General features: G+C 45.7%; 1 protein-coding gene across 1 annotated transcript in view; it reads right to left on the reverse strand.

Moving 5' to 3' along the window:
• Positions 1-442: 442 nt before the first annotated feature.
• SCGN (secretagogin, EF-hand calcium binding protein) overlaps positions 443-13,204 on the reverse strand; it is a 32,249-nt gene continuing 19,487 nt past the window's right edge. Inside the window, exons 7-11 of the mRNA XM_086609163.1 lie at positions 4,851-4,906; positions 3,307-3,352; positions 3,130-3,189; positions 2,109-2,177; positions 443-571 (exon numbers count right to left, since the gene is read on the reverse strand). Of these exons, the coding sequence (XP_086465289.1) occupies positions 443-571; positions 2,109-2,177; positions 3,130-3,189; positions 3,307-3,352; positions 4,851-4,906 (360 nt within the window). The remainder of the gene's footprint in view (positions 572-2,108; positions 2,178-3,129; positions 3,190-3,306; positions 3,353-4,850; positions 4,907-13,204) is intronic.

Here is a 13,204-nt window from a genome sequence, read left to right on the forward strand (position 1 = left end):
ATACTGTCATCCATCCAATATTTAAATGCACAAACAAAGCACAACACTCACCAAAGTAATGACTTCATGCGTAAGGCGACCATCAGAAGCACCTGGTAGCTGCGCTCTGAGAGCACTGACACGACGTTTTTAAGGAGATGCTTCTCCCTGTCCTAGGGGATGGGCAGGGCAGCGTTTCATGGGGGCAGGAGAAGAACAGGAACCCCTCTTCTGAGCAGCTGGTGTGCTCATGGGCAAAGACATTGCTAAGGGGACCCACAAGCAGCGGCGGCGAACGAACACCACAAATAGAGTGGTGGAGTGGAAGGATACTCCATGCGGATCCCACCACCACGTCTTCATGCAGCCACTCTCCAGCCCCCACCCAGCAGCACAGACACACTTCTACGAGGAGCAGCAGGTAAATGTCACAAGGGAAACACAACCACGAGCACTCTCCTGGCTACGGGTTCATTTTAAGCCCAAGACACAAAGCCAGTTCAGATTTCTGGATTTTCCCATCCTTGTTCACGTCGCAGTGGTTGAGCAGGATCTGGCGGAACTTGTCCAAGTCCACCCCGCTAATGCTGGGCTGCAGGCAAAGAGAAAAACGGTGCTGAGAGAGAAAACAGCTCTGGATTTCCCCAGCCCTACGAAGAAGCACGCCGTGCAGCGGCAGGAAATCCACCTGAGGAGGAGCAACCAAACGGCCTGACTCCACACCAGCTCATATGAGGTGGGGAAGTGAACAGAGAATGGGGAAAGGATGCCCTGCAAAAACAGAAGAGGTAATGGGACTGTGAGCAACTGTGGGGAAACACAACACAAGTTTTGCACTTAGCCAAGGCCATCAGTGTCTGATCTGTATCAAACAAAAGTCTGCAGAAAGTTATGCAACACAAATCACTGCAGTACTGGACCTGTGCTTTCATCTGGTTTCCTCTCTCAAACTGCTACACGAGGAGTGATGTGGCATTTCTCTATTTCGCAGAGCTATGTATTTCACAGAGTTTTATGTAGTCTTATTCCTATTCTTATACTTATCCATAGAAATAATAGCTAATATAGTCTTATATGGTCTTATGCCTACTCCTATACCTATCCCTGTATCAGTTAGGCTACTATTTTACAGGCTAGCCAGCAACTTAAGTTGATCAAATGAATCTACCTTAAGTGGATCAAATGAACGGATCAAAATGATCAAAAGTGGATCACCTTTACAGGCTACACTGTCTCTGTATGGCCCTAATGCTGTACCACTTCCTCTGCTTCCCACCATCTCAGGAGGAGATCGAATTCACATGCACAGCTTGCGGTGCCCAAGGATGATGCTGATGAAGGCCCTTAGGGAAAGTACAACCTTCATTCCTTTGAATGCACATGCACAGCACAAATCCAGCACCCTGCCTGTCCTCACACCCTTCCGTGCACACCACATGGCCATAACATACCTACACAAGCAGCCATCAGCATGCAGCTGCAGTCTCCGCTCTCTGCTAAACAGACACGGGAGCATAGACATCCCTGCCTCGGGTCACAATGTGTGGAAATGCAACAGCTCAGGCTCAGAGGGAGCCAAAGACCAGTCTATATTTGGATCAAAAACTGTATCTTGGACTGCATCTGGAAACTCAAGGTAGCCCGATGTAGATGGACTCCACTGTCTGTAAAAAACTGGTGACACACTGGGCATGATATTCTTGATTAGAAGTAGAACTCAAGTCATTTTCAAGTGCAGCTATGTGATGAGCTAATGAACCATGAGGTCGTGTGGATAAGGACCATATTTATAGTGAAAACAGAAGAAAGGACTTCTCATGACCAATCCACGTCGATCAGTTTGTGATGTTGTAACATCTGCCTAATTCAGAGTTGAAGCCAGGATGGACCTTTCTTAAATAGAGTTATTGAGTGAAGGTGTTTTAATTTGTCAGGCAGAATTTCTCTGGTATGGTGAAATGCTCCACAGTGTTTATGCTGAGACCATGACATCCATATCTGCTGCTTATCAAAGTGAAATTTTACTCTACCTTCTCAGTAGCCTTTATATTTAAATAACTTTACCAAAACAGTCATCTTCCTCTTGGAAACACAGGGTATATAACAAGTAAAAAGAGCCATGAAACTACCTTGACCAGTTCCATCATGTCTTTGACAAACCCGTCCACTTCTGGGCCTTCGAGTGCTCCTGTTTTACTCTGGAAGATGAAAGAAACATCTAAATGCTCCAGTAAGTCAAAACCACAATAATGTTTACTGGTCAGTAGGTCCACTCAGTCACCAAGCTTTGTAGCATAAAGATCACAGAATCGTACAACGGTTTGGGATGGAACGGATCTTAAAGGTCATCTAGTGCCACCCTCCCCAGTCATGGGCAGGGACACATTCCACTAGACCAGGTTGCTCAAAGCCCCATCCAACCTGGCCTTAAACATTTCCAAGGATGAGGCATCCACAGCTTCTCTGTGCAACCTGCTCCAGTGCCTCACCACCCTCAGAGTGAAGAATTTCTTCCTTAGATCTAAGATTCTTTCCTTTTTCCCAAACCATCTCTTCCCCTCAGATGTAAGAGCAACATCTTCCACCCATTTTGTGGGGCTTGCTGTCCATCACCCTGAGGGAGTTGTGTGACTTTCAGAAGTGGCATTGAATCTCTGATTTCCAACAGGCAGTTAGGTGGTCATGCCTATCCTGGGCCAGACTCCCTAAATAACCCTTGCCTCATTACTGGAAGGGGTTTTATTTTTCGAGGTAATGGTGATGCAGTTTCCAAACTGTCAGAGACTGTGACAGCTAAGACACCACCTCCTCTACATCCCTTGCATCTCCTGCAGGGAGATACGCTGATGCAGCAGCGCTGGCCATGACGATGGAGAAAGTCAACATGGGTCCTTTGCCATGAGGTCCACACATTGAAGGGTCTGGGGTGTGAGAAACGTGTTCAGACCAGAGGGGAGCCTCTGAGCGTTGCTCCTCTCTATCCCCACTTTACCCCCAGCCTGGCACCTGAGTCCCTCTGGACCTTGGGCTTGGACACAGCTGCAGCTACTGAGTGACCCCCACAGCACCCACCAGGAGGAAGAAGCCTGAGCAGCCTATGTAAAATCTGTGTCATTTAAAGACCGCAAGAGAACAGCCTCTGGGACTCACAACATCGTAATGTGCAAAGATCTTCTCAAAATCTCTCCTCCTTTCTTCTGTGGTGCAAGCCTATATGTGGAGAGGACATGAAAAAGAAAAAGAAAAAATGAAAAGATTCAAGTTTAGGCCCAGGTTACCTTGGCTGAAAGAGACAAGATTGAAGCATCAGAAAATAGCGCTACTTACGTCCATTTTAAATTGAAGAAGGAAATTTTCCTGGAGGGCCAGAATCCTGGAAGCAGAGATTTAAATTACGAACTTTCCACTTTATCATCTGCACACAAAATATTCTAAACTCTTGTGGTTCGTCGAACAAAGAGATTTTACATCATAAGTCTTCAAAAAAGAAAATAGCCGGCAGGGTTATTTACTGAGGGCTGTGACATGAACACATGCCTCCCGGCCTGTCCGGTGGGGAACGGCCGGTGCCCTTCGGCTCACTGCAAACATGTTCCTTAGCACCATTGCTTCTCCCAGAGCACTTCTGGTGGTCCAGCACAATGGTGGTGGTCAGCCTCTGAAGCAATAGCTACTAGACAATCATTCCTCATAACTGGATCACTGCGTCGTGTTAAAGGAAGGAGTAATTTATCACTGACTGTTGGAGGGAGAATTGGTGGTTGTAAAAGTAAAGGACAAAGCAATACTGGCCTGAGCACCGAGACTGGCCAAATTCCTCTCCTTCCCCCTCCTCCCTCCCAAAGCCCCTCATAGAGCTGATAAAAGCTCTTCTCCCTCCAGCTGCTCTGCTACCCTTGATGGATTTCAAGCCTGCGACACAGGGCGTGCTGAGCTGTGTCCACACGCTGGAGGGTTGGGGTGTGAGAAATGTGTTCAAACCAGAGGGGAGCCTCAATTGCCCTGGGTGATGGGGCAGTAGGGAACCACATTTAAGAGGAAAACACAAGGGCAAATCCCTTTATTCTCCATTCTACCTCTATCTCTCTCTTCACACATTTAGTAGTCAAAGGGAACTGCCACGTGCACTGCAGTTATCTGTGCTGGCATTCGTCGTGGTCCAAGCAGAAAGTAACAGCGGCAAACCAGCACCTCTCTCCTCTCATCCCGCAAACCAGTGCTTTAGGACTGTACCTGCATGTTTAAAGTCCCATGTGGTCATGGCACATACATTTACAGACAGAGCTGTACTCACTACCTGTATGCAGTGAAAATAATATAAAAGCCTCTGAGGTATCAAGGACAGAAAAGAGCCAGAGGCCCGTGACTGAGTCCCCAGCTTCATTCACAATCGTCTTCACCTTGTCTGTCCAAATCCTTTCTTGCTGCCATTGGTAAACTCCTTTGTGGTCGCACCTTTATTCCTCAAACAGGCAGCAAAATCTCTTTGTGATCCCTGCCGCTCATGATGATGTGAAATAAATGCACGTCTGTGACCCTGCTGAAGGGGATTGCCATACTTCTTTTGGAGTAGCAGTGCCACCAGCTGCTTTGTCACCTCCTGAGGAGCATTGCAGAGGTAGCACAGATCGTGCCAGAGCATATTGGTGATGCACGAACAGGTCCTGGAATTGCTCGCAGTCACCAGCTCTAGGTTCTCGGACCATCATGATGGGGACTGTGTGTTAGAGACCTGGGATACCTACATCAGAGTAGCTGATTTAACTTGAAAGCAGATAGGATTCAAATGCACGTCCTCAGAGGGGGTCATCACCTTGCCTGGATCTGCCACCGCAAGCTGAAAAAATCCCATCAATATTGTAAAATCCTACCTTGCCAGGTCATTGAGGTCCAGCCGCCCATCTTTGTTTTTGTCAAAGATTTTCATCTAAAGGGCAAGAAGACAGAGATAAAATAGATAGGCCATGAGGAGGACACATAGACAAAAAAGCCAATATATATTTTGCTCTGCCCCATACCCTCACCTCTGCTTGCTCAGGGTGCTTGCCCGAGCCCCCGGAGGCACAGCGATTGTCGCTAGCACCAAGTGCAAGGGTGGCACAAGGGCATAGCAAAACTTCCCTGCCTTCTGACAGCAACAGCCCAAGCAATCAAACACCAGCACTGCTCCCTTCCCACCTTACACAGGGATAAAGACAGGTCTCCAGCAAACGCCTTAAGAAACTAAATACTGGCCTTGCCATGGCCCCTCAAAACAAATACCAAAAATAAAGGGAATTTCTAAACACCTTCAGCCTGACTCCATCCTTATCTTTGACTGTTGCTGTGGCTAAAGAGCAGCTGAGGTGCAAATGTCACCTTCTGATAGATACTCAAGTCAGGGTTTTATGCCACTAGAGCCGGTGGGCTTTGCTTGGCTGAAAGCCTGCCCTCGGAAAGCGCTAAGACTGGGAAGAAGATTCAGGCTGCCAACGTCAAGAGGTTAATCTGTGTGAATACAAAACTTATCCTTTCCTTAATATTATCTTTTTCCTTACTACGCTCTTTACGATGAGTCACCACCAGATTTTATTTATTTATTTATTGTATTTGGTACTGTGTTTCTCTGCAAGGCACAAATAAGAGTCTGTTACAGGGAAAGAGGAGGAGATGTTTAATGGGTTGCAAACCTGAATAACTCATGTCTCAAAGTTCTAGAAGAACTGTATTTCACATTGTAGTGGGGAGGGAAAAATTAATATTTTACTAAGATGGGTGGCCATTCTTTGTCAGATATTCAGTAATGGCATATGCATTAATCTCACCTTCATGAATCTCATTTGCTTATTTAATGGTTATAAGTAACCAGGTCACTACAAATCTTTGGTGTAATTGCACATCTGCTGGAGAAGCTCCATACCAGTCCCCACCTCAAGAGGCTTAGAGGGAGAGGATCACCCTCTGTGACATAGACTGACCGTGTGGGAGCTCCAGGGAGAGCCAGCGGCAGGTCCCAAGCACTTCCCCGCAGTGAAACTGGGGCAGAGCCTGACATGTGCATGAGGAGAGATATTATTTGGAGACCTGCCATTTCTCAGGGAGCCCTTGCATAAACACGATGCCTGTTTTGTCAGCGCTGCCTCCTCACTGCCCCTTGCTTAAGGGAAGGCAGCTACGCTGAGGATGGCAAGTCTATGGCAACTCTGGTTTAGGTAAGATTCAGATTCAGGATTTTATTCCATTAATTATTCTGAGTGTTTTACACTATAGGGGTTTGGATGGGATTTTTGAAGAGCACTTGGTACAGGCCCACTTTTCCTCCTGCTGAAAGACAGTGTGAAACTCGTATGCATGATTGAAGGCCCATATTGAGATCTTTGGAGAAATGACATCCTGAGAGCGATGTGGGCGTTCAGTGGCACAAGGAGAGCCACACTCCCATTTCACTGGCCTCTGCTGAGCATGTGCTCTGTACAGAGCTGCTGAATGACAGAAGAAAGACCTCTGAATCTTCTGAGATGGAGAGATGAACAAAGTTGATGAACCACCCTGAGGACTTCTCTCATGCTGCATCAGTCCAAGTCCAGCTTATCTAACTTCCTCCCTCCTGCCTTCTGCCCCATCAGTTATCTCACTGCCATATGAGACTTTTCCCTGGTCTCTGCTGGGGTCACAAAGGACAACGCTGGAGGCAGGGATGGGAGCAGGAGCTGCCTTTGCTGGTGCCACTGAGGGGAGAAATGTCCATGCAATGACAGCCTCCTGCTGCCATCAGAGAAACAAATCTGAGCTTTCAGTTCCTGGCTGATACAGGAGTTTATACTGCAGGCAATACAAAATGGTTAGTGTTCCTTCTGGAAGTAACTCATTCCAGATAAGATTTTAAAAGCCTCTCTCCAAATGGGGCATCAGTGCCTACCCCGGTTTTGTTGGTTGTGTGAGGAGAGAGGGAGATACCCTTACTGGCTCACTTTGGCAGACTCTCCACTGCAGGTGGCTTTGCAACATCCTGCTCATGCTATTACTCTGAAAAATTCTCCATAAAGGAAGCTTATGGTGACAAACCCCTATTTAGCCAGATAGAGCAAGTGCCAACATTTGGGTGGTGGGAACACCATAGTCCCTAGGCTTCACAATAACTTAAGCGCTTTTGAAAATGTCGCCCTAAATCTCTCTGTTTAGGCCACCGAGGAGCATTAGTTATCCACATGGTCACCATAGAAGAAGTCACCATAAAGCAGCGTGCCTGCTGTGGTGGGAGAGGACAGTGTTTGGTGGGAAGCATGAGGCGAAGCTTGTTGTTGCTGCAGCTGGCAGGGACATGGCGGCCCGGGGCAGAGCAACTCTGGCTGAAGGCACTAGCCATATCTTCACCCAAAGATACAATGTCCTTACCAAAACACACTAAAACATATTGCCTTTAGCGCTCGTTGAACTTCATCCGGATTCTCCTACCTTTCTGAGTTCCTGAAAGTGTTTTTTATTTTCTCCCATTTTCTGTGTGTCTCAGAAGTACTCTCTTGAGACTAAAAGCTGATGTTTCAGCCCAGACCTTGTATTCAAGAGTCTCAGATATGTTTTTCCCTCTGTGGTGCCTCAGGAAAGCAAACAGAGCTCTGAGAGAAGTTCAGCTCTGTGACCATGAGGTCCTGACCTCCATACAAGCTCATTGATAAACGCCTATAATTGCTGACCATGGTGGCAGCTTCTGGGACCAGGACAGACCTATCTGGTGGTTCCCAATCCAAAAGGCAGACACAGGCTCATTTTTTATTTCACATAGGCCTGTCTAAGACAAGCCATGAGTTTCTTTTTCAGTGAAACATCTAAAGTCTCATCTCCTTTTCCACAGAAAAAATAAATAAGCACTCTAGCATAGCTCCTCTTGCCTTGGGACTTTGAGTATCCCACCTGCCCTGCATCTGCTCTACTTTATGGGTGCAGCAAGTTTTCCTGGTTTCAGAAATCACAAATAGCCATGGGAGGCTGAAGAGCCTTGTGCACCCTTAGTGAAACAGGCTAGATTAGAGGTGATGGTTTAGATGTGAAAGTCTTTCTGCTTCATTATCAATTTTCTGAACCAGCAGATTCAGAACTTTCAACTTTATCCATTTCTGAACCCTTTACAATATTCCAGCGGTAGCGCAGACCTCATTAGAATACATTTAACTGCAGAGATAATAGTTTCCTTAGTGGAACGTTTAATGAAAAGCAACATCCCCAGTCAATTTGCTTCGTTTGCACCCTATCTTTGAGCTTAACATTAAACTTTCAGTGGTTGACCATGTCTACTTACAGCTAACCAGATCCTCTCTCTGACCACCTTCACTCGGTTCTGCTTTTGCAGTATGAAGAGAGAATCTCTGTGTTTTCAAATTGTTTGGCCTTTTTCTGCAACAATTATACTGAATAAAATTTTGTTTAAAAACAATTTTGGTTGTCCATAGCAGTCAACTGAGAGAAAATAAAGATCTGGCTGGAAGAACCAGGCTGAGCTAATTCTTGTCTAGTGACTTCCACATGAAAGATGAAAAATATGCAGGGAAGATGGAATAGTGTTCACTGAATTAGTTCCAAGTACCACAGCTAATAAGATAGACCTAATCCTATTATCTGAACAACTGGAGCTCATGCATATCCACTACATGGCAATCTTGGGATGCATTATTCTGAAAAAGCCTGGGGAAATGTTTATTAATTAAAACTTTCAAATTTCAAGCATTGATCTGATCTGCTAATTGTGTACATAAGTACACAAAGAATGACAGAGGCTATCCACCCCATGTGATGAAGTATACATCATGGGAGAAACAGATATTTGGAATTGTTATGAGATTGTTTCTAATTTAAACTTTTGCCTTTACACATCATCTTGATACATTAAACTTGATGGATTTTCAGTTCACAGTCTTGAAAGGTATATTTATGCTGCCAGGCTGATAGGAAACATCTCGATGCGGTTAAGGATAAGGTCTGGCAACTTTAAATAGCACTCAGTTTTACTAAAAGCTTTGTTGTGTCCAGCAGTGTGCTTTACAAAATGATGCATTTATTTTATGTGTTTTAAAGTGTTTGCACAAATTAATTCACTGACATTTTAATGGCAGTGCACCAGGGAAGTCTTAGTTCTGTCGATTTGAATGTAGTCCGTGTACGAGACCTGAGGCAGACAGGAGCATAAGCAAGAGCTGGGTTTGCAAAATAAAAGTTATTACATCTCGAGTTTTTAAGTGCAAAATCAAAACTGCCATTGGCTTTGAATTCAGCAAAGGAAATATCTCTGTTTCCCCAGTCCAGTGTTGTAAAGAAGGCCACTGAAACACCAGGATATGACAAACACACACATGCTTTGAAGAGCAATATAAGATTATAAATCTGAACTATTTTCTGTGACAGAGATAAGGGGAGAAGTAAACAACCAAAATAAATAGTGCTGTGCTTAGCGCAGCCACTAAAGCCTGCTTTTAAACCTCTTTCTGTCTGGGTTCTCTGGGCGCAATAAAGCGTTTTATCCCTCGGGTGAAACACAGAAAGAGTCAGCTCCTACCTGGCAGCCTACTCTCACAAGTATATACGTTGGGGGCATCTACAACTAGCAGCTGTAACTAAAGTTGGCCACCAAGTACAAAAGTTATTAAGAGCGTATGAAGACAGGCAGGTGCCCGAGCTGCAGGGCTGCCTATGGCTTCTTTCCTTAAGGAAGGACGGAGACCGAAGGGTTTTGCAGAGCGACAGGAGGGCCCTGTGGCCAGTGAGCAACCCTGAGGAGAAAAGCTCAGTGCTCTGCCTGACCAGATTGCCTGTGTAATCTATATGAGTCTTTTAGTGCAGGATTTCTGAGAGCATTTGGTTCCGGAAACACAAGGCATTATCTATCTGCCGGGGTTTTCAAAAGCCTGCAGGCTGCTGAGTTCTGGTGGTTTTGATCTTCAGAAATGAAGTTTGAGCTTAAATGGGGTTTTCTGCTTCCCCTGGCTTATGCTACAGCAATTGTGGCACAAAACTGGAGGTAACAGCACCACCGGGATTAAGTCTAGAGGGGACATGGGAGGCAAATTTCCCTCCATTGTATTCACCAGCTGGGTGGGTCCTCTCTTTATCACACACAGCAAAGCAACAAGAGGAATCGCACCCACCCAAAGCCAGGAGGAAGCTTTCTGGGGATGGGGGGCTCCCATAGTGGTGGCTGGGGACAGCAGGTGTGATCGTTGCGGTGTCAGTGCATCACTGGAGATGCAGTCTCTTGGGGTTCACGGCATCCTTGCAGAGCCAGCTGGGAGGAGGCCAGCATGGAGCACTACGGGGAGAAGGGATGTACAAAGACTGCTGCTTTAGGCAACCACTCCTATCGCATTTCTAGGGCTTTGTAACATTTGCTCAGTGTGTTAACAAACATAACACACTCTGTTTAGGCTTTTGTCAATACAACAAGGATTTGTTTTTCCATTATTACACCGTTTCTCTGGTGTCCATAAGAGACTTCATTAACACAGATAAGCTAGCTTGGCCAGTAAGATTTTAAGGGGGTAAATCACCTGGATTTTCTGTGCTCTGACTTTTATTTCCCTACATAAGTACACCAGCACTGGCAATGAGCACAGACAGACAGGCTTTCACAGCCAAAGAGTTGACCACACTGGGCCTCCAGCATTGTCCTTGCAGAGGGAACAGGCAGCAGCTACAAAGGCATCAGAAATCCCCTCAATGTACAATAAAGGCAGTCCACAATGCATACTCTAGCACCCAGATCGTCTTCAGAAAGAGGTCAACATGTTCCCTTTTGCACTGAGAAGATGAAGAGCCCTCAGTTAGCCAGTTGGAGGCTTGCACGTAGGGGCAGTGACTGCTCAGGGTACATAGCTCAGTCCCCAGGAGAACCCTTGCAGATAAGCACAGCAAAACCCTGGAATCATTACAGCTGGGAGGATTTCTATATTGCAACCAAGCACAAAAACAGGCTGGGTGGAGAATGGATTCAGAGCAGCCCTGGCGAGAAGGACTTGGGGGTGTTGGTTGATGAGAAGCTCAACATGAGCCAGCAATGTGCACTTGCAGCCCAGAAAGCCAACTGCGTCCTGGGCTGCATCCAAAGAAGCATCGCCAGAAGGTCAAGGGAGGTGATTCTGCCCCTCTACTCTGCTCTTGTGAGACCCCACCTGGAGTATTGCCTTCAGCTCTGAGGCCCTCAACATAAGAAGGACATGGAGATGTTGCAGTGGGTCCAGAGGAGGGCCACGAAGATGATCCGAGGGCTGGAGCACCTCTCCTATGAAGACAGGCTGAGAGAGTTGGGGTTGTTCAGTCTGGAGAAGAGAAGGCTCTGCATAGACCTTGTAGAAGCCTTCCAGTACCTAAAGGGGGCCTACAAGAAAGCTGGAGAGGGACTTTTTACAAGGGCATGTAGTGCTAGGACAAGAGGCAATGGCTTTAAACTGAAAGAGGGTAGATTTAGATTAGATATAAGGAAGAAAGCTTTTACAATGAGGGTGATGAGGCACTGGAACAGGTTGCCCAGGGAAGTTATGGATCCCCCATCCCTGGAAGTGTTCAAGGCCAGGTTGGATGAAGCTTTGAGCAACCTGGTGCAGTGGAAAGTGTCCCTGGCCGTGGCATGAGGGTTGGAACTAGATGATCTTTAAGATCCCTTCCAACCCAAACAATTCTATGATTCTGAGTCTCTGGAGCTAAGATTTCATCCTCAACCATCTGTATCTACTAACTTTCAAATGCTGTAGTTTAGGACCAGTGCTCGTTGAATTATTAGCCACTGCGTGTACATTATCACCTCCCTAGAATTTTAGCTTGTGGGCATAGATGGTATGCTGGCTTGGGGTGTGTGTGGGGGTGTTATTCTTTATATTTTTCTAAAATATAATAATGCTCAAATTAAAGGACATTTTTATTCTCAGTCTGACATTATCAACATAAGGCAATGAAAAAAGTGAATGTCAGTGTTCCATCTGTGACTGTATCAGCAATATACATAACTTAATTTACTGAAGTTTGCCTCAGTAATGAGCTTTCCCTGCATGTGGCTTGTAGACATTGGGATTACGAACTAGAAGTGGTGTGCTACTATCTGGGAAGCTACAAACTTCCAGTGTTCCTATGAACAAGGTAACAGCATAAGCCAAGATGCAAAAGCAGAGTGAGAATTTTGTTCTTACAGAAGAAAAAAAGGCTGAATACTTAATTTCATTAGAAATTATGCTTTAAATCTGGCACATATTCTGGTATTTACAATATTCTGCTTAAGTACACAGCTGCGTGCATGCACAGGTACGGAAGTTGCCTCTCATGATAAAATGTTGTCATATTCACAAGTAAGCTAGATATTCATGGGATGAAAATTCCGCAGGACCTAGAAGCCTAATAACAGCTTGACTTTAGGGGCTGAGGGGAAGTGGGGAGGGATCGGGAAAGGTTGTCATCCTCCACGGACCCCTTCTCGTCATGGAGCAGTAAGGGGGCAAAATTTTGTTTCTCCAGCTTGTGTTACTTCAGGAAGGCAGAATATTCTCACCATGCTACTAAACATCTTAATTTTCAGCTATACCCAGCCTGTCTCCCGGAGCACACATTGCAGTATCCCTGGAGTGCCTTCTCACCGCCCGGAGAGGCTGAGAGCAACACAAGTCCTCGCTTCTGCCTCCGAGCACCTGCTCCTTGCCAACAGCTCTGGGTCTATGTCCAGGGGAAGAAGACAAACTCACCGACTGTTTTCAAGGGTTCAGAACTGCACTTGACTACGTACCTTCTCACCCCAGTTGGTGCATGTAAATAAATATTAATACACACTTAATGACTATTAATACAAACACAGATGTATGTAGACATGAAAACTAGCAAGAACTCTGCCTGCAAAGGGGCTTCCTCAGCACTGGGCTGATACTTTAATTCCCTCATAAAGAGTCTTTAGAATTCAAATGCTCTTCTTTTTTGACTTTCCCCAGAGGCTTTAGTACTCTTGAAGATGATTTGATTTAGCAGACTCACAGGGCTTGTGCAATGCCAACGTGTTCACTACCCGTTTTCTTTCCAAGGGTTCATCACTTGTTCATTGAATCCCTGATCTATATCAGTGTTCTCTGAAGAGAAGATGTCAAGGTCACAAGGAAACAGAATAGCCTCTCAAGAAATGGCTTCTAAGCAACCTGATAAAGTGATGTTCCTTTCAGGAGACAACCAATCTCTTCCAAAAGAAATACTTTCTCCCTCTTCCCATTTTTTTTTCAATGTGATGTAA

The sequence above is a fragment of the Tauraco erythrolophus genome, chromosome 3 (genome assembly GCF_009769465.1).
Source record: "Tauraco erythrolophus isolate bTauEry1 chromosome 3, bTauEry1.pri, whole genome shotgun sequence".
NCBI lineage: Eukaryota > Metazoa > Chordata > Aves > Musophagiformes > Musophagidae > Tauraco > Tauraco erythrolophus.